Source organism: Procambarus clarkii, chromosome 87 (assembly GCF_040958095.1).
Source record: "Procambarus clarkii isolate CNS0578487 chromosome 87, FALCON_Pclarkii_2.0, whole genome shotgun sequence".
Lineage (NCBI taxonomy): Eukaryota > Metazoa > Arthropoda > Malacostraca > Decapoda > Cambaridae > Procambarus > Procambarus clarkii.
In genome coordinates this window covers 20,168,059-20,193,911 of record NC_091236.1, presented here as the reverse complement: position 1 = coordinate 20,193,911, position 25,853 = coordinate 20,168,059, and the positions used below count along the sequence as shown (strand labels likewise).

The 25,853-nt window shown below is 43.0% G+C and overlaps 1 protein-coding gene across 1 annotated transcript in view; it reads left to right on the top strand.

Moving 5' to 3' along the window:
- The window catches only part of LOC123751613 (sodium-coupled monocarboxylate transporter 1), a 251,420-nt gene extending 237,844 nt beyond the window's left edge, over positions 1-13,576 (top strand). Inside the window, 2 exon segments of the mRNA XM_069317457.1 lie at positions 12,996-13,275; positions 13,416-13,576. Of these exon segments, the coding sequence (XP_069173558.1) occupies positions 12,996-13,275; positions 13,416-13,576 (441 nt within the window).
- Positions 13,577-25,853: the final 12,277 nt, after the last annotated feature.

Genomic DNA, 25,853 nt, shown 5'->3' with positions numbered 1-25,853 from the left:
TACACCACGCTACTACACCAGGCTACTACACCTGGCTACTACACCACACCACTACACCATGCTACTACACCACGCTACTACACCACGCTACTACACCATGCTACTACACCAGGCTACTACAACAGGCTACTACACCAGGCTACTACACCAGGCTACTACACCACACCACTACACCATGCTACTACACCAGGCTACTACACCAGGCTACTACACCAGGCTACTACACCACACCACTACACCATGCTACTACACCACGCTACTACACCACGCTACTACACCATGCTACTACACCAGGCTACTACACCATGCTACTACACCAGGCTACTACACCAGGCTACTACAACAGGCTACTACACCACACCACTACACCATGCTACTACACCAGGCTACTACACCAGGCTACTACACCAGGCTACTACACCACACCACTACACCATGCTACTTCACCACGCTACTACACCACACCACTACACCATGCTACTACACCAGGCTACTACACCAGGCTACTACACCACACCACTACACCATGCTACTACACCAGGCTACTACACCAGGCTACTACACCAGGCTACTACACCACACCACTACACCATGCTACTACACCACGCTACTACACCACACCACTACACCATGCTACTACACCAGGCTACTACACCAGGCTACTACACCATGCTACTACACCACGCTACTACACCATGATACTACACCAGGCTACTGCACTATGCTACTACACCAGGCTACTACACCAGGCTACTACACCACGCTACTACACCACGCTACTACACCATGCTACGACACCATGCTACTACACCAGGCTACTACACCATGCTACTACACCACGCTACTACACCACGCTACTACACCATGCTACTACACCATGCTACTACACCAGGCTACTACACCATGCTACTATACCAGGCTACTACACCACACCACTACACCATGCTACTACACCAGGCTACTACACCAGGCTACTACACCACACTACTACACCAGGCTACTACACCAGGCTACTACACCACGCTACTACACCACGCTACTACACCAGGCTACTACACCAGGCTACTACACCAGGCTACTACACCACGCTACTACACCAGGCTACTACATCACGCTACTACACCACGCTACTACACCAGGCTACTACACCAGGCTACTACACCAGGATCCTACACCACACCACTACACCACACTACTACACCAGGCTACTACACCAGGCTACTACACCATGCTACTATACCACGCTACTACACCAGGCTACTACACCAGGCTACTACACCAGGCTACTACACCACACCACTACACCACGCTACTACACCAGGCTACTACACCAGGCTACTACACCAGGCTACTACACCAGGATCCTACACCACACCACTAAACCACGCTACTACACCAGGCTACTACACCACGCTACTACACCAGGCTACTGTACCAGGCTACTACACCAGGCTACTACACCATGCTACTACACCATGCTACTACACCACGCTACTACACCAGGCTACTACACCACGCTACTACACCACGCTACTACACCAGGCTACTACACCAGGCTACTACACCATGCTACTACACCATGCGACTACACCACGCTACTACACCAGGCTACTACACCAGGCTACTACACCACGCTACTACACCATGCTACTACACCATGCTACTACACCATGCTACTACACCACGCTACTACACCAGGCTACTACACCACGCTACTACACCAGGCTTCGACACCATGCTACTACACCATGCTACAACACCACGCTACTACACCAGGCTACTACACCATGCTACTACACCAGGCTACTACACCATGCTACTACACCAGGCTACTACACCATTGTACTACACCATGCTACTACACCATGCTACTACACCAGGCTACTACACCATGCTACTACACCATGCTACTACACCACGCTACTACACCACGCTACTACACCACACCACTACACCATGCTACTACACCAGGCTACTACACCAGGCTACTACACCATGCTACTACACCACGCTACTACACCATGCTACTACACCAGGCTACTACACCACGCTACTACACCATGCTACTACACCAGGCTACTACACCATGCTACTACACCAGGCTACTACACCAGGCTACTACACCACGCTACTACACCACGCTACTACACCATGCTACTACACCATGCTACTACACCAGGCTACTACACCATGCTACTACACCACGCTACTACACCACGCTACTACACCATGCTACTACACCATGCTACTACACCAGGCTACTACACCATGCTACTACACCAGGCTACTACACCACACCACTACACCATGCTACTACACCAGGCTACTACACCAGGCTACTACACCACACTACTACACCAGGCTACTACACCAGGCTACTACACCACGCTACTACACCACGCTACTACACCAGGCTACTACACCAGGCTACTACACCAGGATCCTACACCACACCACTACACCACGTTACTACACCAGGCTACTACACTAGGCTACTACACCATGCTACTACACCACGCTACTACACCAGGCTACTACACCAGGCTACTACACCAGGCTACTACACCACACCACTACACCACGCTACTACACCAGGCTACTACACCAGGCTACTACACCAGGCTACTACACCTGGATCCTACACCACACCACTACACCACGCTACTACACCAGGCTACTACACCACGCTACTACACCAGGCTACTATACCAGGCTACTACACCAGGCTACTACACCTAGCTACTACACCATGCTACTACACCACGCTACTACACCAGGCTACTACACCACGCTACTACACCAGGCTACTACACCAGGCTACTACACCATGCTACTACACCATGCTACTACACCACGCTACTACACCAGGCTACTACACCAGGCTACTACACCACGCTACTACACCATGCTACTACACCATGCTACTACACCATGCTACTACACCACGCTACTACACCAGGCTACTACACCACGCTACTACACCAGGCTTCGACACCATGCTACTACACCATGCTACTACACCAGGCTACTACACCATGCTACTACACCAGGCTACTACACCATGCTACTACACCAGGCTACTACACCATTGTACTACACCATTGTACTACACCATGCTACTACACCATGCTACTACACCAGGCTACTACACCATGCTACTACACCAGGCTACTACACCACGCTACTACACCATTGTACTACACCACACTAATACACCATGCTACTACACCAGGCTACTACACCAGGCTACTACATCAGGCTACTACACCAGGCTACTACACCATGCTACTACACCAGGCTGCTACACCACGCTACTACACCAGGCTACTACACCAGGCGACTACACCAGGCTACTACACCATGCTACTACACCATGCTACTACACCAGGCGACTACACCAGGCTACTACACCATGCTACTACACCATGCTACTACACCAGGCTACTACACCATGCTACTACACCACGCTACTACACCATGCTACTACACCACGCTACTACACCAGGCTACTACACCACACCACTACACCATGCTGCTACACCATGCTACTACACCAGGCTACTACACCAGGCTACTACACCAGGCTAATACACCAGGCTACTACACCAGGCTACTACACCATGCTACTACTACATTATGCTACTACACCAGGCTACTACACCAGGCTACTACACCACGCTACTACACCATGCTACTACACCATGCTACTACACCAGGCTACTACACCATGCTACTACACCATGCTACTACACCATTGTACTACACCAGGCTACTACACCATGCTACTACACCATGCTACTACACCACGCTACTACACCACGCTACTACACCAGGCTACTACACCAGGCTACTATACCACACTACTACACCAGGCTACTACACCATGCTACTACACCATGCTACTACACCATTGTACTACACCAGGCTACTACACCATGCTACTACACCATGCTACTACACCACGCTACTACACCACGCTACTACACCACGCTACTACACCATGCTACTACACCACGCTACTACACCACACTACTACACCAGGCTACTACACCAGGCTACTACACCATGCTGGTACACCAGGCTAATACACCAGGCTACTACACCAGGCTACTACACCAGGCTACTACACCACGCTACTAAACCATGCTACTACACCACGCTACTACACCACGCTACTACACCATGCTACTACACCAGGCTACTACACCATGCTACTACACCATGCTGGTACACCATGCTACTACACCAGGCTACTACACCAGGCTACTACACCACACTACTACACCATGCTACTACATCACGCTACTACACCACACTACTACACCATGCTACTACACCATGCTGGTACACCAGGCTACTACACCAGGCTACTACACCATGCTACTACACCACGCTACTACACCAGGCTACTACACCATGCTACTACACCACACTACTACACCATGCTACTACACCATGCTGGTACACCATGCTACTACATCGTGCTACTACACCATGCTACTACACCATGCTGGTACACCACACTACTACACCATGCTACTACACCATGCTACTACACCATGCTGGTACACCACACTACTACACCATGCTACTACACCATGCTGGTACACCATGCTACTACACCATGCTACTACACCAGGCTACTACACCAGGCTACTACACCATGCTACTACACCACGCTACTACACCATGCTACTACACCATGCTACTACACCATGCTGGTACACCATGCTACTACACCATGCTACTACACCATGCTACTACACCATGCTACTACACCACGCTACTACACCATGCTACTACACCATGCTACTACACCATGCTGGTACACCATGCTACTACACCATGCTACTACACCATGCTGGTACACCATGCTACTACACCATTCTACTATACCACGCTACTACACCATGCTACTACACCATGCTACTACACCATGCTGGTACACCATGCTACTACACCACGCTACTACACCATGCTACTACACCATGCTACTACACCATGCTGGTACACCAGGCTACTACACCATGCTACTACACCATGCTGGTACACCAGGCTACTACACCAGGCTACTACACCAGGCTACTACACCACGCTACTACACCACGCTACTACACCATGCTACTACACCATGCTACTACACCACGCTACTACACCAGGCTACTACACCATGCTATTACACCATGCTACTAAACCACGCTACTACACCAGGCTTCTACACCAGGCTACTACACCAGGCTACTACACCATGCTACTACACCTGGCTACTACACCACGCTACTACACCACGCTACTACACCATGCTACTACTCCAGGCTACTACACCACGCTACTACACCAGGCTACTACACCAGGCTACTACACCAGGCTACTACACCATGCTACTACACCTGGCTACTACACCACGCTACTACACCACGCTACTACACCATGCTACTACTCCAGGCTACTACACCACGCTACTACACCAGGCTACTACACCATGCTACTACACCATGCTACTACACCAGGCTAATACACCAGGCTACTACACCATGCTACTACACCAGGCTACTACACCACGCTACTACACCATGTTACTACACCATGCTACTACACCATGCTACTACACCATGCTACTACACCATGCTACTACACCAGGCTACTACACCAGGCTACTACACCATGCTACTACACCATGCTACTACACCATGCTACTACACCACGCTACTACACCAGGCTACTACACCATGCTACTACACCACGCTACTACACCAGGCTACTACACCATGCTACTACACCAGGCTACTACACCATGCTACTACACCATGCTACTACACCAGGCTACTACACCATGCTACTACACCAGGCTACTACACCATGCTACTACACCACCCTACTACACCAGGCTACTACACCATGCTACTACACCATGCTACTACACCACGCTACTACACCATGCTACTACACCAGGCTACTACACCATGCTACTACACCACCCTACTACACCACGCTACTACACCATGCTACTACACCATGCTACTACACCATGCTGGTACACCATGCTACTACACCATGCTACTACACCATGCTGGTACACCATGCTACTACACCACGCTACTACACCATGCTACTACACCATGCTACTACACCATGCTGGTACACCATGCTACTACACCATGCTACTACACCATGCTGGTACACCATGCTACTACACCATGCTACTACACCACGCTACTACACCATGCTACTACACCATGCTACTACACCATGCTGGTACACCATGCTACTACACCACGCTACTACACCATGCTACTACACCATGCTACTACACCATGCTGGTACACCAGGCTACTACACCATGCTACTACACCATGCTGGTACACCAGGCTACTACACCAGGCTACTACACCAGGCTACTACACCACGCTACTACACCATGCTACTACACCATGCTACTACACCATGCTACTACACCACGCTACTACACCAGGCTACTACACCATGCTACTACACCATGCTACTAAACCACGCTACTACACCAGGCTACTACACCAGGCTACTACACCAGGCTACTACACCATGCTACTACACCTGGCTACTACACCACGCTACTACACCATGCTACTACACCATGCTACTACACCAGGCTACTACACCACGCTACTACACCAGGCTACTACACCATGCTACTACACCATGCTACTACACCAGGCTAATACACCAGGCTACTACACCATGCTACTACACCAGGCTACTACACCACGCTACTACACCATGCTACTACACCATGCTACTACACCATGCTACTACACCATGCTACTACACCATGCTACTACACCAGGCTACTACACCAGGCTACTACACCATGCTACTACACCATGCTACTACACCATGCTACTACACCACGCTACTACACCAGGCTACTACACCATGCTACTACACCACGCTACTACACCAGGCTACTTCACCATGCTACTACACCAGGCTACTACACCATGCTACTACACCATGCTACTACACCAGGCTACTACACCATGCTACTACACCAGGCTACTACACCATGCTACTACACCACGCTACTACACCAGGCTACTACACCATGCTACTACACCATGCTACTACACCACGCTACTACACCATGCTACTACACCAGGCTACTACACCATGCTACTACACCACGCTACTACACCATGCTACTACACCAGGCTACTACACCATGCTACTACACCATGCTACTACACCAGGCTACTACACCATGCTACTACACCATGCTACTACACCAGGCTACTACACCATGCTACTACACCAGGCTACTACACCATGCTACTACACCAGGCTACTACACCATGCAACTACACCATGCTACTACACCATGCTACTACACCATGCTACCACACCAGACTACTACACCAGGCTACTACACCACTTTACTACACCATGCTACTACACCAGGCTACTACACCAGGCTACTACACCATGCTACTACACCAGGCTACTACACCACGCTACTACACCACGCTACTACACCACGCTACTACACCAGGCTACTACACCATGCTACTACACCATGCTACTACACCAGGCTACTACACCATGCTACTACACCAGGCTACTACACCAGGCTACTACACCAGGCTTCTACACCATGCTACTACACCATGCTACTACACCAGGCTACTACACCAGGCTACTACACCATGCTACTACACCATGCTACTACACCAGGCTACTACACCAGGCTACTACACCACTTTACTACACCATGCTACTACACCAGGCTACTACACCAGGCTACTACACCATGCTACTACACCATGCTACTACACCACGCTACTACACCACGCTACTACACCACGCTACTACACCATGCTTCTACACCATGCTACTACACCACGCTACTACACCACGCTACTACACCAGGCTACTACACCATGCTACTACACCATGCTACTACACCAGGCTACTACACCATGCTACTACACCAGGCTACTACACCAGGCTACTACACCATGCTACTACACCAGGCTACTACACCATGCTACTACACCATGCTACTACACCATGCTACTACACCACGCTACTACACCAGGCTACTACACCAGGCTACTACACCATGCTTCTACACCATGCTACTACACCAGGCTACTACACCATGCTACTACACCAGGCTACTACACCATGCTACTACACCATGCTACTACACCAGGCTACTACACCATGCTACTACACCATGCTACTACACCATGCTACTACACCATGCTACTACACCAGGCTACTACACCATGCTACTACACCATGCTACTGCACCATGGTACTACACCATGCTACTATTCCACGCTACTACTGAGGAGCCGGTCGGCCAAGCGGACAGCACACTGGAGTTGTGATCCTGTGGTCCTGGGTTGATCCCAGGCCCCGGCGAGAAACAATGGGCAAAGTTTCTTTCACCCTATGCCCCTGTTACCTAGCAGTAAAATAGTTACCTGGGTGTTAGTCAGCTGTCACGGGCTGCTTCCTGGGGGTGGTGGCCTGGTCGAGGACTGGGCCGCGGGGACACTAAAGCCCCGAAATCATCTCAAGATAACCTCAAGATACTACACCACACCACTACACCTTGCTTCTCGCCACACTACCACACCAGGCTACTACACCATGCTCCTGAACCATGCTACTACACAGTGCCAATGCACCACACCATTTCACCAAGCTACTATGCCATGCAACTATATGTATATATATATATATATATATATATATATATATATATATATATATATATATATATATATATATATATATATATATATATATATATATAGGGGGGGTACCACCTCTGGTGCAATTATAGGGACCCACAGCCTCAGAGAAGGGAACACAGAGCATTCAGGGAAAAACTTGCCATTTAACTCTGAATACGTAAGAGTGTTCGCTTCTCCTACCCTCCCCCCCTTTTTTATGGTGTACACTATATTATGCAAGGTTATACAGTTAAATATCTGATGTTATACAAAAAATTAACATTAAGAGGACACAAAAAAAGTTCGCTTCCTAGAAGCTGTAGATTTCCTCGAACTCCTCCGACGTAGGCCAGGAACCGAGGATGCAGCGAGCATTCCCCCTCTGGATCGCAACACTGAGGCGCTGAAAGAGAAAACTTGCTGCTCTAGGGTCTCTTGTGGTGTCAATGAGCTTGGAACCAAGATTCTTAAGAAACCTTCTTGCACTCTCTCCCCATGGGCCTAGGGTCTCAGACCCTATTGGAACGAAGTTGTACCGATGATCTAATTGCCTGTACTTGGCTGACTTGTCTCTTTCTCTGCGTGTCGCCGCGGCTCCTGCTGTGCCGGCAGAGAGGTTGATGTATGTGGTTGCCAGGGTGTATGTATGTGGTTGATGTATGTGGTTGCTTGCCTATACACAAGTATAGTCCCATGCCAGCTGTCTGCCACCCTTCCACGGTCGCAGTGTGATTCCGTCTGGTCGGCCGGCAAAGCTAACAGAGTCACGGTTCAGTAGGTTGTAGGGCTCTCTCTCCGCTGGACACTGAGCAGAGGCAAGGCTTCTTTTAATGATGTCATTGACTTCGTCGTGTCTAGTGTGCCATCCACCAGATTTTCCACAGTGCAGGCCATGCAATCCATATTCGTCAGCATCTGCCTCGCCCCAAATACACCTATGAACTGTGTGGATAGGGGCAGCAAGACGGAGAGCGACTGCAATACGGAGCTCCTGCGGATCAAGACGTGTGCCTGTCGCAGACATAGGGACTGCCAAAAGGAAGTCCCCTGCATGGGGAGCCTGCACAGCTGTGAGGCGTGCACGATCGCTGGGGGTTGTTGCTGCCTCCAGCAAAGCTGTGGCTTCTTTGTCTACAATGGGGCTGTCCCAACTGGATTGTTTCTTGGCTTTCGGCATGGCTGGTCTGAGTGCTGGATCTGCCATGGCACCCCATTTCGTGTCGCATTCCGTGTAGTGGGGGTCTTGTATTCCCGCTACATCACTCAGGGTGTCAGGTAAAATTTCCTTAACCAGGTCATCTGATGCTGATTAGGAAGACAGGAAGGCTGGGACAGCAATTTGGGTGGCGGTGCGGACACCCAAGCCACCGAGCCTAACAGGAAGAGTGGCTTGTTTCCACTGGCATTCGTTGAGGGAGAGGTTAACAACTTTTTCCAGCATGGTCTTCAGTAAGAGATCATACTCTTCAAGCTTTCGGCTGTCGTAAGATGGGGCGCACCTCAGAAAGTAGGTTAGCCTCGGAAGGGATAGGCATTTGGTGAGGAGATAAAAAGCATCGTGGGCATCGATGTCAACAATTCTGTCTTCCATCCTCCTAAGGTCTGCGATTTTCTTGTCGAGGATCTCCTCGATGGCGCTAGACCCGAGGGGGGCTCCAAGGAGGGTGCTGTTCTCGGCCCTAATGACATGGGCTCCAGGCAAGGCAGACCTTATTCTAGCTACGATGTCTGGGTTGGAGGAGACTACTTCACACTTGGAAGGATTCAGGACAAGACCCAGGCTTACTTCTTGCTTCCTTATTTTCCTGATATTTGGCAATAGATGGTCTACGGGGAGCCGGTCGGCCGAGCGGACAGCACACTGGACTTGTGATCCTGTGGTCCCAGGTTCGATCCCGGGCGCCGGCGAGAAACAATGGGCAATGTTTCTTTCACCCTATGCCCCTGTTACCTAGCAGTAAATAGGTACCTGGGTGTTAGTCAGCTGTCACGGGCTGCTTCCTGGGGGTGGAGGCCTGGTCGAGGACCGGGCCGCGGGGACACTAAAGCCCCGAAATCATCTCAAGATAACCTAAAGATAACGGTGCCAGCTATAGTGCCATCATCCAAAAACCAGATGTTGAACTCGCTGGACAAGCTTTCGGTGATTTCTTTTAAGACTAAGCAGAAAAGAAGGGGAGCAAGAGGATCACCTTGCTGAACACCTTCACATGATCTGATTTCATGTTCACCAAAGAGCAGTTTTGACTCACCACTGTAGCACGATAGTATGAACGGGTAGAGGGGCCGGAAATGGCGATGTACGGCACAAAGTACTGCATCTCTTCTTACCATGTTGAAGGCATTCTTAAAGTCCAGTTTGAGCAGAGCCTTTTCATCAGAAATGTTGGTGATGTATGCTCGTGCTGCATGGGCAGCCGCTTCACAGCCTTGGGGGATTCCAAATCCTAGCTGGATATATTATATATATCCAGCTAGGATTATATATATATATATATATATATATATATATATATATATATATATATATATTCGCATATATATATATATATATATATATATATATATATATATATATATATATATATATGCGAACCAGCCTGAATGGTCCCCAGGACAATATGCAACTGAAAACTCAGTTGTTTTCAGTTGTTTGGTTGTGAGTTTTCAGTTGCATATTGTCCTGGGGACCATTCAGGCTGGTTCGCATTTGTGTTCCTCACGTGTGCCCCAAAGAATGAGGTGATTTGGTAAAATGCTATGCCCAAGATTACTATCCGAGTGCCGGCGGTGGGGTGGTTCAAATAGCCTCGACTATCACCTCATTATGTCCGGTCGTGATGGTCAAGTGGATTAAGGCGTCTTGTACATACCAGTTGCGTTGCTCCTGGGAGTATGGGTTCGAGTCACTTCTGGGGTGTGAGTTTTCAGTTACATATATATATATATATATGCACAGACTACCCTATTCCAGTAGCTGAAGTTTAGATATATATATATATATATATATATATATATATATATATATATATATATATATATATATATATATATATATATATATATATATATATATATATATATACCCGGCCAAGCATTGCTGTGGCTCAGCAATACATGTGGGTTGAGGAGCCACCTTCCCCTGTCTGCCAGTCCTCTCCAATTCCCCCCTCCCCCATCCCCTTGTCCTTCCAACCATTCCTCACTTCCCCGTCCCCTCGTTCTCCCAAGTATTCCCCACTCTCCAGGCCTCTCGTCCTCCCCACCATCCCCCATCCTCTCCCATCCATTTGTTTTCCCTACCTTACCCCACTCCACCGTCCCCTCGTCCTCCTAACCATTTCCCACTCCACCATCCCTTCGTCCTCCCCACCATCTCCCACTCTTCTATCCTCTCGTCCTCTCTCTCTACGTCCTCTCCTTCCGCCACCCTCTCGTCCTCCCCCAACATCCCCAACTCTCCAGTACCCTTGTCCTCCCCACCATTCTCCATTCCTCTGACTTCTCGTCCCCACCATCCCCATCTTCCTCCATCCCCTAGTCCTCCAAACCATTACACCCTCCCCTGTACTCTCGTCCTCCCCACTATCTGCCACTCCCATCGCCTCGTCCACTATTCCCCACTCCCTCATCTGATGCATTTCCAAATGATCTGATGTTCCCATCAGGAAACCCATCAATGGAATATAAGGAAAACAGTTAAAAATAAGTAATATAAAACAATGAAAAAATAAACAAATAAACTATACTTACGAAATGAACGGTATGGTAAACAACACAGTTCAATTCCAATGCAATGTCACACAAAGTAATTAAATCAAAATGAAAATAAATTGAAATCCTTGAAAATTCAATTTGTCAATGCATTTGGAAACATTGAAATGGAATCGTAACATATTTAGTACAGTTTGTGTTGCTCTTAGATACAACAGATGGTGCTGTTTCTTAAAAAAAAAAATGTTTTTACCTGTCACAAGTGTGGCATCTTTACTTATATATACGAAATGAAAAAACGCTTCTACGTGTCTGACCATGAATAAAAAAATTTGAAAATGAACTTTGGAGAGTTAATTTTTCAATTACCCTCGACAGTGAAGAAAAACGTAAGAAAAGATTCGTGTTAGAATCATTAATCTTACCCTTTCGGTTATATTCAACAACATATGTTTACAAGAAAGACTCCTATCAAAATATACTGATATTAGAACGCCCGACCTAGCAGCAAGAAACCATGCTTTCTCGATAAAATATCTCCAAGATCTGATTCGAAATCAGATACACAAGGTAGAAAATGAGATCAACGACAGCAAAGCACAACTACTTCATGCTACAGACCAATGGAGACACACCAACATCGACGAAGACATCCGTACTCGAATCGACCAACACCTCGACATCCTTACAGATCGACATCGCCACAGCACCGAAACCAGGATCATCAAGAAACTGACAACATTATTTGGAGGACCAATGGCGATTCCTCGATCCAGAGGTGGCTTCTTAAACAATGCTGGAATCAACCTATTTGACGACCAAATCACTCTCTTGAAACTGGGTATAAACTGTCACGTTGTCTAGACTAAGTGAGATGGCCTGGAAAGTGGAGTTGGAGATTTTATTGGACGACATATTCGACCTCGAGACGCAAAAGAAGGTTACCTCTAAAAGATACCGTGCAAGCGGAACTTATTGCAGAAGGAGGAAAGATTCGAGGTAACGACAGAAGCACCATACTGTCCCCCGAGCTCAAAACAGCAGCTAAGTTCCTTCGTGAGAATAAGAAGATAGTCGTCAGGAGAGGTGACAGGTCGCCAATATACGTTATTCTTAAAAATGACGAATGTCTGCAAAAATGAACCTCATCCTCTCCGACTAAACTAAATTCCAAAGGGTAACGAAGGACCCTACAGCCGAACTTAAAACGAAGGTAAACAGAATGATTGAAACTGTGAACGCCAAGAAATGTGGACTCCACCTGCTAAAGGTTATCAGGGAATACAAACCCTGATTATGCATATGAGAATGTCAAGACCCACAAGGCTGGAAATCCACTTTGGCTTATCATCAGCCTGATACCCATATCCACATTCAGATTGGCTAAGAGACTAAACTGTCTGCTGACTCCTTATGAGCATTGTGCTTTAAGCCTCAAGTTTCCAAAGGAATTCGTTGACTTAATGCGGGGAGAATGGGCCACAGGTATTAGAACCTCTCTGGATGTGGAGTCGCTGTTCAGCAACGTACCTGTGGACGAAACAATCAGGATGATGATGGACAGAGTGTATCGTGATCCGACTTGTACCCCTCTTTCAAGTATGCAAGTCTCTCTAGTATGCATCTGAGTGCATACTGAGAGCATACTTTTTTATCTTTGCTATCGTTTAAGGATTTCTTGGCGTTCACAACCTGGTTGTGATGGGGTAACTATTAGTTTTCTTAGAATTATAAGAATAATTATGAGAATAATTATAAGTCTGTGCTTTGAAAAGCACTTTAGTTAAGAGTTCGTGCGCCTCAACTAGCTTTGCTAATTCCTAAATACTACTAGGTCTGTTTTTGTCAGGCCAAAAATGTTTACAATTTGTCTGGTAAACATAATAGTACTTCCTCCGTGATTATTAAATTCTTTAATGATTATAAATTAGTAACATTAAGAAAGTTAAGCCATCTCTCACAATAAACAGTGATTAATCTAGTAAAATCAGTCATAGTCTGGTAATGTCCTTTATTTAAGCCGTGAAATATATGTCTATCAGCTTCTGGTATTTTACCGTATGCTATTAGTATACTTTGCTTAATGAACACAAAATCATAACTGTTAGCATCAGGTAATTAATAACAAATCTCCAGAGCCTTTCCCCTACACTGACCCTACAGTATGACTACCCATTGCTCCTCTGGCCAATTCATACTAATGGATATCTTCTTAAAAGGCAAAGAGAACATATCTCATGGCCCTCATTAAAATGTGGCAAGTCTACACTCTTATTTACTTAATTTAATTAAGTAATTGAGGAAATACCTGAGTAGTTACTAGTACTCCCATATCCCGCCTCAATTATCTGCTATTTATGTCTGCTGTAATCTTAATCTGAGTCTCTAATTATGTTTCTGTTTATTCTGAACTTTTAATTCTCTCTGCTTATTTTGAGCCTCAAATTTAGCCAGTTTTAGACTCTAACTCAAGACATTTCAAAGCAGGTTGATCACTTGATCCCTTAGACCACTCATCTAGAACCTCTTCCTCGAGCTGACGATCCTCTACCAAATGAATTACCAACTGAGTTGGTAATTGAGCCGTGACCATGTTATTTGAAACTGTTATGATTAATTTACATCTCATATAGATGAAAGCAGATTTTGTATGATCTTTGATCAACTCAAAGTTAGGCTCCAGCAACAAAGTTTCACTTGATGCTTCATTTTTCACCAATGACACTGCTACAACAACAACAACAAAAAAATTAGCCTGGCCCCACTGGCTCAAAGACACTTAACTCAATTATGCAGTGTTGTATTACAAATATCACTGTAATGGGCGCAGAGACTAGCACACACTGGTCCAAAAGTTCAAGTTTACTCTAACAGGGTAACTACTACAATTCTGATACACACGTACCTAGGAATGCAATATAATGAATACCAGCAAGCACAGAGTTAATTATTAAAAAAATATGGGTGTAATAAAATTCATCTCCCGGACAGTGGCCCTTAATTTGTTACCATTCGCACAGTAAGGCTTATGGACCCGATAGCAGCTTTCAAACCCCTTATTGGCCTGTTCCCTCAACCGACACCTACTGGATACATTAAAGCACATTCTTAAAAGAGTGTTCCACCAGTATACTGATAAGTAATGAACAAATCAAACAATACATTTATATAAATCAAAATGTAAATAATTGTTTGTTCAAAATCGCTAATCTCCGAAAGCTTTTCACTGATTGTTTTGAAATTTTCACACAATGTTCCACTCACATCCGAGCGGTTTTTATATACATACTATTTAGATGTCACGTCTGTGACGGGAAAAAAGCATTTTTTTAAACTGTTTTTTATGTTTTTTCATATGAGGGAAATCTTCGAAACCTCTTTACCGTTTGCTTTAAAATTTTGACACAACGTTTTATTCGAATAGGCGCGTGTTTTTATATACCTACTATATACATGCCTCACCTGTGACAGGAAAAATACATGTTTTTTTTTAAACAGCGCCATCTGATGGACGTAAGAGCAACACACGCTGTAATCTCCGAAAGTTCTACATTGATTGCTTTGAAATTTTACCACAACGTTCCATTCGAATACAGGCATGTTTTTATATATCTACTATATAGATGCTACCCCTGTGACAGGTAAAAACATGTTTTTTTTTAAACAGCATCATCTGTTGCATGAAATAACAACACACAATATACTAAATATGTTATAATTCCATTTCAATGTTTCTAATTGCATTGATAAATAACAATTTCATAGATTTTGATATATTTTCATTTTGATTGAATAATTTCGTGTGACACTGCATTGGAATTTAGCTGTGTTGTTTACCATACTGTTCATTTCATAAGAATAAGTATAGATGTCACACCTGTAACAGGCAAAAACATTCTTTTTTTAAGAAACAGAACCATCTGTTGCACGTAGGAGCAAACACACGCTATAATAAACATGTTATGATTCCAGTTCATTGTTTACGATTGCATTGACAAATTGAATTTTCATAGATTTCGATATATTTTCATTTTGATTGAACTATTTTGTGGAACATTGCGTTGGAATTGAGCTGTGTTGTTTACTATACCATTAATTTCATGAGTATTAGTATAGATGCCACACCTGAAACAGGTAAAAACATACTTAAAAAAAAACAGTGCCATCGTAAGAGCGATGGCACTCTAAGAATAACACTTGCTATGCTAAATATGTCACAATTTCATTTCAATGTTTCTGATTTCATTGATAAATGGAATTTTCATAGATTTCAATTTATTTTTATTTTGATTTAATTTTGCTTAATGACATTGCTTTGGAATTGTGTTGTGTTGTTCCTCATACCTTTCATTTCGAGAGTATAGTTATTATTTTTTTTTCATTGTTTTTCATTTCGTTTTTCTAAACTGTTTTTCATATATTTCAGTGATGGGAACATCAACTCATTTGATGTTCCCAATTTTCTGATCGGAACATCAGCTCATTTGGGAATGCATCGAACGAGGAAGTGATGAATGGTGGAGAGAACAATGGGATGGGAGATGGGGATGGTGGGCAGGGCGAGGGGACAGGGGAGGGGAGGGGGGGGGTAATGGTGGAAAGGACGAGGGGATGGGGGAGTTGGGGATTGTGAGGACGTGGGGACAGGGAAATGGAGAATGGTGGGGAGGATAAGGGGATAGGGGATGGGGGGATGGTGGGGAGAACAAAGGGAAGGGGAAGAGGGGAAATGGTGGGAAAGATGAGGGGTCGGGGGGTGGGGAATGGTTGGGAGAACGAGGGGATGGGGGAGGAGGGAATGGTGGGGAGGACTGCGAGACAGGGGAAGGTTGCTGTGGCTCAGCAACGCACATGTGTTGCTGAGCCACAGCAACACATAGCCGGGTACAGCTTGTAAAAAATAAAATACATATGACTCCGCACTTGATCTCTGTTAACTAAAAGTGATACTTAATCTGTATATATCAGATAGAAATTACACATTCAGTCTCACCAAAACCCACCAGTTAACTGATGGAGTCGTTCCTTGAGGGTCTTGGGGAGGAGCTGCAACACCATGCTACCAATCTAATGAATTCAAAGAACACATAGTCCTCCCTAACTCTGTGTGATAAACACTGTCATACACTTGTTAAATGAGTATTAAGTACATTAAATATTACTAAAAACAATATGTTTATATTATAATACTTCCTACCAAAAATAGTTTAAATTATAAACTCGCAACAGTTGGTTCATCTGGCTCTCGCACAATTTGGACACAACATAATTTGTTTTTATTAATACATTTAGGTACATCTGCATCTGTGCAGATACCATAGACTATATGAAAGTAAATACAGAGTGTGTAAAAAAAATAGCTACGTGAAGCTACAAATTCCCATCACATAGGATGGTTAGTCATACAGAGGTATGTGATAAATAGTTTGCACTGGCAAACTTTGGGTGCATTATGAGGAAATCTTCTAGAACACAAGAGTGAATAAGATAGCAGTGATACTAAAAGTTCCCATCTTGCAGGATGGTTAGTCATACAGGGCCATATGTTCAGTAGCCTGCACTGGCAAATTTTGGGTTCATTATGAGGATATCCTCGAGAACATGGTAGTTAAAAAAGTAATTGCAAAGCTCCAGGTATCTCATGCCAATTGGTCTGAATGGTCTGATAACTGGGCATTCGGTGATGTAGTATGCGAGGTCAAGTCCCAGTTCCTGCTCACAGAGTTTGCACCTGGAGTGCTTAGGGTTGGGAGATCCCACACCAATAGCCATCTGCCACAGGTAAGGTAACCCAACCTGATCCTGGCAACCACTGTGTCGCACAGTCTGGTGGACATTTTGTGCTGCCCATAAACATAGGTTTATGGTCTGAAGTTTTCTTGCATTATACTTTGTACAAAAAATCATTGAATATAGCAATATTTTGACGTTTATGATCCTTTTTTCCTTAAGTGATTTAAACCAAATATCAACGATTTAGGCAATATTTTGCCATTTTTCCGACTTTTTAAGAAATTTTAGTTTATTGTTATTAATTCATTGAATATACGATAAGTATGATGCATACCCGAAATTGATTTCAAATTCACTTTATATACTTCATTTTCAATCAACCATTTGTACCTCATTATAATCGTGAATAAAATATTGATTTGGAGAGAAATCCTGTTATTATTGCATATTTCCACGTTTCATCTGGATTTGAGCGGTTTAACGTGTACATCTTCTCTCGGTAATATAAACGGAAAATCAGGAACATTTTAGATAATTGTACTGAAAACACATTGATTTATATAATTTGTACCCGAAACAACATTTTAATATGCCATTTTAATTATCTAAATAACACGAAACATCGCCTTATGGTTTGAAGTAAAAATCCTCGAATTTGGCAATATAGTGACTTTTTTTCACGTTTTTCATGTGTGATTTGAAGTAAAAATATTCTTATATACAAATATTTTGACACTACTTCGTGTTTTCTCACGATATGTGATTTAGCCTACAAATTTCAGAATTTTGCATTATATTGCGTTTTTAAACAAGTTTTCTTGCATTATGTTTTGTACAAAAAATCATTGAATTTAGCAATATTTTGACGTTTATGATACTTATTTCCTTAAGTGATTTAACCAAATATCAACGATTTAGGCAATATTTAACTATTTTTCCGACTTTTTAAGAAATTTAATTTTTTGTTATTAATACAATGAATGTATGATAAATATGATTCAAACCCGTAATTGATTGAAATTCAGTTTAAATACATTATTTTCAATCAACCATTTGTACCTCGTTATAATAGTGAGTAAAATATTGATTAGGAGAGAAATCCTGTTTTTATTGAATATTAGCAGTACCCAGTTATGCGTTGCTGTGGCTCAGCAACCTTCCCTGTCCCCCATTCCTCCCCACCATTCCCCCCCCCTCACCCGTCTCCTCAGCCTCCCAACCATTCCCCACTCCACCATCCCCTCTTCCTTCCCACCATGCCCCACTTCTCTGTCCCTTTGTCCTCCTCACCATTCTCCATTCCCCCCATCCCCTCGTCCCCACCATTCCAAACTCTCCCGTCCCCCTCGTCCTTCCCCACCATTACCCCCTCCCTTGTCCCTCGTCCTCCCCACCATCTCTCACTTCCGTCCCCTCATCATCCCCACCATTCCCCACTCCCTCGTCCGATGCCTTCCCAAATGGTCTGATGTTCCCATCAGAAAATTCGGAACATCAAGTGATCTGATGTTCCCATCACTGAAATATAAGAAAAACAGTTAAAAAATTAAATGAAATATGAACAAATAAAAAAAATAAACTATACTCACGAGATGAACGATATGGTAAACAACACAGCTCAATTCCAATGCAATTCACACAAAATAAATAAATCAAAATGCAAATAAATCAAAATCTATGAAAATTCAATTTATCAATGCAATCAGAAACATTGAAATGAAATTGTAACATATTTAGTATAGCATGTGTGTTGCTCAAACATGCAACAGATGGCGCTGTTTGTCAAGAAAAGCATAGTTTTACAAGTCACAGGTGTGGCATCTATACTTATACTTACGAAATGAACGGTATGGTAAACAACACAGCTCAATTCCAACACAATGTCACACAAAACAATTCAATAAAAAATGAAATAAATAAAAATCTATGAAAATTATATTTATCAATGCAATCGAAATCATTGAAATGGAATTCGTTACGTATTTAGTATAGCGTGCATGTTGCTATTATGTGCAACAGATGGCGCTGTTTTAAAAAAAAGCATGCTTTTTCCTGTCACAGATGAGGTATGTATATAGTAGATATATAAAAAGATGCGCCGATTCGAATGCAACGTTGTGTAAAAATTTCAAAGCAATCGGTAAAGAGGTTTTGAAGATTTCCCTCACACGAAAAACAGTTTTTCAGAAAAAACATGTTTTTTTTACCGTCACAGACGTGACATCTATATAGCATGTGTATAAAATCCTGCTCGGATGCGAATGGAACGTTGTGTGAAAATTTCAAAGCAATCGGTGAAAAACTTTCGGAGATTAGCGATTTTGAGCAAACGAACATTTACATTTTTATTTATATAGATTTCGACGTTTCCACCGGATTAGAGCGGTTTTACGTGTACAGCTTCTCTCGGTAATATAAACGGAAATTCAGGAACATTTTTGTTAATTCTAATGAAAACACATTGATTTTTATAATTTGTACCTGAAACAACGTTTTCATATGCCTTTTTAAAGATCTAAATGACACGAAACATCGCTTTATAATTTGAAGTAAAAATCCTCGAGTCTGGTAATATAATAATTTTTTCCCGTTTTTCATGTTGTGTGATTTTAAGTAAAAATATTCGAATTTACTAGTATTTCGATACTACTTCATGTTTTCTCACGATATGTAATTTAGCCTACAAATTTAAGAATTTCGGGGAATAAAAGGGAATTAGGAGATCAACCCGAAACAAAAGAAGTGTGGGGGAGTCACGGTGACTCGACAGGGTGTGTATTCATGACCAATAGGCCAGATTGTAACCGTTTCCCCAAATAAAGGTGACGTTGAACCCCTCTCCGAGTATTCAATAATTCCAGGGTGATCTTCCAATATGCGCTCTTGTATCTATCACTGATTAATTGACGAGAGGAGCAGTGTAGTTGCAGTGGTTGATCTTATTTTATCAAGAAAGTGGTCGGGAGTCTCGCTAGTAAGTAAAATTAAGTTCAGTTTCAATTTTATAAAATCCCATACCACTGATACTGTACACCTACCACTTCTAGACAGATCTTAACCAATCACCAGTATCTGTGCACCTACCACTTCAAGACAATACTACCTTAGTCACCAGTATCTGTACACCTACCACTTCAAGACAATACTACCTTAGTCACCAGTATCTGTGCACCTACCACTTCAAGACAATACTACCTTAGTCACCAGTATCTGTGCACCTACCACTTCAAGACAATACTACCTTAGTCACCAGTATCTGTACACCTACCACTTCAAGACAATACTACCTTAGTCACCAGTATCTGTACACCTACCACTTCAAGACAATACTACCTTAGTCACCAGTATCTGTGCACCTACCACTTCAAGACAATACTACCTTAGTCACCAGTATCTGTACACCTACCACTTCAAGACAATACTACCTTAGTCACCAGTATCTGTACACCTACCACTTCAAGACAATACTACCTTAGTCACCAGTATCTGTGCACCTACCACTTCAAGACAATACTACCTTAGTCACCAGTATCTGTGCACCTACCACTTCAAGACAATACTACCTTAGTCACCAGTATCTGTGCACCTACCACTTCAAGACAATACTACCTTAGTCACCAGTATCTGTGCACCTACCACTTCAAGACAATACTACCTTAGTCACCAGTATCTGTACACCTACCACTTAAAGGCAACACTTCTTCAACTACAAACACTGTTCCTCTCTTTATCTAAGTATGCTACGTACCCACTAGAACGTATACGAACACTACATCAAGAAAACACTACCTCCAGTTACCTGAATCTTTACACAGCACTCAAAGACAACACTGTTTTGCAGACCCAACTGCATTGTTTGTATTTTATTGTTACGTCTGATTGTTGCAACTGCAAGAGCTTCTAGCTGATTGAAACTCAGAATATATTGTTTTTGTTGTCAACCAAGATGAAAGTTAAGGTCTTTATATTTTCATGGTCTTCATAGGTATCATGCTCACCTAATTTGATGCTGCTGTGCGATGAAACCCCCAGAAATCAAGTTTGCTTCAGGAGGGACAGATAACTTGTTAAAGAGAGAAACGTATCTTTGCATCAATTTTGGAATGGAGAACATCTTTGCAAGTTAGCTTAGGATGTGAAAGGCATCTGTGATATGGTAAAAAGCAACGTGAGCATCGATTTGGCAAATTCTTTCAAGGTCTGTACTTTTTTTTTACCAAGGAACTAATTTAAAAGTTAAAAAAATTAATATTTGAGAAAAATTTAATTTTGTGATTGCCACGTTACTCAGACGAGGCATTGTACTCTGTATGAAAAAGATCCACTTTCTTATTTCATGCTCTTTCTCAACTGGGATCTAACAGAGACACAGTGTAGGTAATTGGTATCTTCCATCTCCCTTTTTTGCATGTAAGGACCTTCCTCTTTTTTATCTTTTAACTTGTCAGCACACTTAACATTTTGTTAATAACTATAAATGCAAAGGGAGAACTTAGTATTAAGCTTCATTCCCCATGGGTTACATCAACGATATTTAACTTTATTGACAAATATTCGAAGGAAACACAAGGCATTTCAACATTTTTGCCCTATTACTGAACAATAGCCAATGGTTTACAATATGAAGGTAGTGGCCTAATGACCTTTCCTGTCACTGGTTATTAGGCCAAAACATGAGAAAACGGTTCTAATCATCGAGAGTGAAGGAATGCAGAGCAAGTATGACCATTCATTTTGAATCAGCTGGTTGATGCTAGAGTTTTTACTTGTTGTTTTTCACTAATGATTAACTTGAGTTAATAGCCAATTATAATTATTACATAGGCTGATTATATATAATAACAGAAAAGTTCCATATTGTATTTTAGGATCAGAGATTTGTTATGAAACTTAATCATTTTTTTTTCTCTTTTAAATTTAAACTTATAAAGAATTTATTTATTTATAATTCACTCTCAATGATGTCTTTTCGCAATATTTCCCGTTCATTTTCACTCTTATTAATGACATTTCAGGATAATATTGTCCTTAAATTTTCGTCATAATGTTGTCCTATTCGTCCTTAAATTTTCTGTATTATTATATATATAAAGAACCATCCCAAGTGGTGTTCCAGACAAGGAAAAGTTTAACATAAAGCTGACAAAAACAACTCCATGTTGTTATTAATGTTCAAACAATATTTCTTCTCAAGCACGTGAGGTGTTAGATTGCCCTTCACAACCGCTCTATCTCTTCATCTGTCCTGCCCAACTACTTGGCCTGGACGGTACAGCGACGGACTCGCTTCATGCAGGTCGACGTTCAATCCCTCACCGTCCAAGTGGTTGGGCACCATTCCTTTCCCCTCCGTCCCATCCCAAATCCTTATCCTAACCCCTTATAGTTGTTGGAAATTATCCAACACTTATACAACATTTTTGTATAATAATACATCCTTACTGTATTAACCACAGTAATTACTAATCTTACTATTTCGTAGAATTAATCCAATGAATATTTCTATTGTGACGCAGTATTTTACCAGATCCTTCGTACAGTCTCCGTGACGCCGGGAGGCAGCAGCAAGTTGAAACATGAAATATCTCCACATTTAGTTGAATCTAAACCGAGTCCAGTTAATTACTTCCCTTTATTAAGGATAAATGTTTATTTAGTTGTTTTAAGTATACAGCATATTACTGCTGTACATATTACATATTATTACATCATATTACATATTACAAAAATCCAGAACGTTTATTCTCTAGCCGTATTCCGTAATTTATATAAGAATATATTACATTAATATTACTGCTTACTGAACTCGCTTGTTTAGGTGAATTAACAACTAGAGTGGAAAATATTGCAATGTAAAACCATTCAACATAATATTCCTTCCCTTATTTTTATGCCGTCTTAATAAGCTGACTTGCATTATGCAAAAAAATATTGCATCTTAATACATTATCTGTGACATCAGTACTTGTCACAATTCCTTACTTCCCTAATTAATTACAAGTAAATAAAACACTTTACGCTCTAGACTACTTTGGAGCGTTCTGCGCATGTGTATGGCAGCCAGGGAGGAAGGAGGCAATTCCTACTAGTGACGCCATATTAACAGTGTGTTAGCAGCGTGCAAGAGAGAGGCGCTATTGCAAGGAACTTTCTTAGTGTCATTTTATTCGCTCCTACAACCACAAGAGCGGTGCCATGTTCTTTCGGCACATAACGGCAGTGTCCTGGAACTAATTAATACTCCAGCCCGTAGTTGACGTCTTAGCAACGGCAGTTCAGGACGGAGGACTGGAGTCCTTCCCTCGACCAACGGACACTTGTCCCGGCAACTATTAATTACCTGCTTGTTTATTGTGTACACATTTAATATTTAGACCAGTTGTCGTTAGGTCATTTATTTACAACAAAAATCCAGAACGTTTATTCTCTAGCTGTATTCCGTAATTGATATAAGAATATATTACATTAATGTCTGTAGAAGAATTCTACAATGTCAAATATATCGTTTAAATTACATAAGGAAGAATTCCCTATTATTAGATGTATCTGTATTTCTTTATGTAGAAGATTTCTACATTGTAATTACCTTGCAGCTCCCGAGTCCACGTCACGCCAGGAGCTAGGCTTCCCACCTTCACGTGCAACAGTTTCCCCGACGCAACACGTCGTCAGTGGTGTGTGACAACTGATTTCACAACTCTTATTTTCTCAGCTAAGCTGTTAATTGTTGTTTGTAAAGACATAATAACTTAGCTACCTTAATAATCTCCTAATGAGATCAATACTACTAACCCATTAATTTGATTATATATTTTACCATATTACTGTAGTATCTTAAGATACTTTTGACACTAATTATTATTATATTATCCATTTAATTTTCATTTACATTTAGTTACTTCAGTGAAGAGGCAGCACTGAAATCATGCTCGGGATATATTAATCTTTTGGCATGTAACCCCCATTTTGGGCGAGTGATTTTGACTCATAATATACAGTCCCTTTTATATTCAATGTATTATTAATTAAGAACATAGATAGGACACTAGTTCATGGAATTAATATCAAACCACTTGTTCTACCTAGTTTTCCACTATTTCACAAAAAGTGGTGGTCCTTCGTAGCTATCGAAAATAGAATCAATTTAAATGATTTACATTAGTCAAGCTTTCCCACAATAATCTTATCAGCTTGGTGCTTTCTCCTAATAATTCCTTCCTTCCTTCCTTCCTAGCAAAGTAGTTCCTGCTTAGTAACAGCCACTGGGGAGCTAAAGAATGACAAGGCATCTCCTAAACTTGTTCCCCAAAAGGGCAAAATCGCAAAACGCCTCCAAATGACCTCAGATAAAACAGGGGCGAGCCGCACACCTCGCCCCAAAGGACAAAGCAGGAATCACCAAGACATGCCAACGCTCCGCATCGCTCGTCCAAGACGGCCGGCGTAGATCGCCTCTTCGGCCGAGGAACCAGCTAGAACATGTTAAAATTCGTCAGCGTCCCCGTGACCTTGGACGGCAAGTGCGCCACAGAGTCTTAACAAGCCGGACTGTTAAAAAGGATTGCCTGGCGGCGGTAATGGCTTTCGAGACGTTACGGGTAAACAGTGTAATGTGTTCCAATGTGTTCCAGCGGCTCACAAGGCGGAATAGGTGTCCAGACGTCGCTCATCAAGACGGAACCAGGA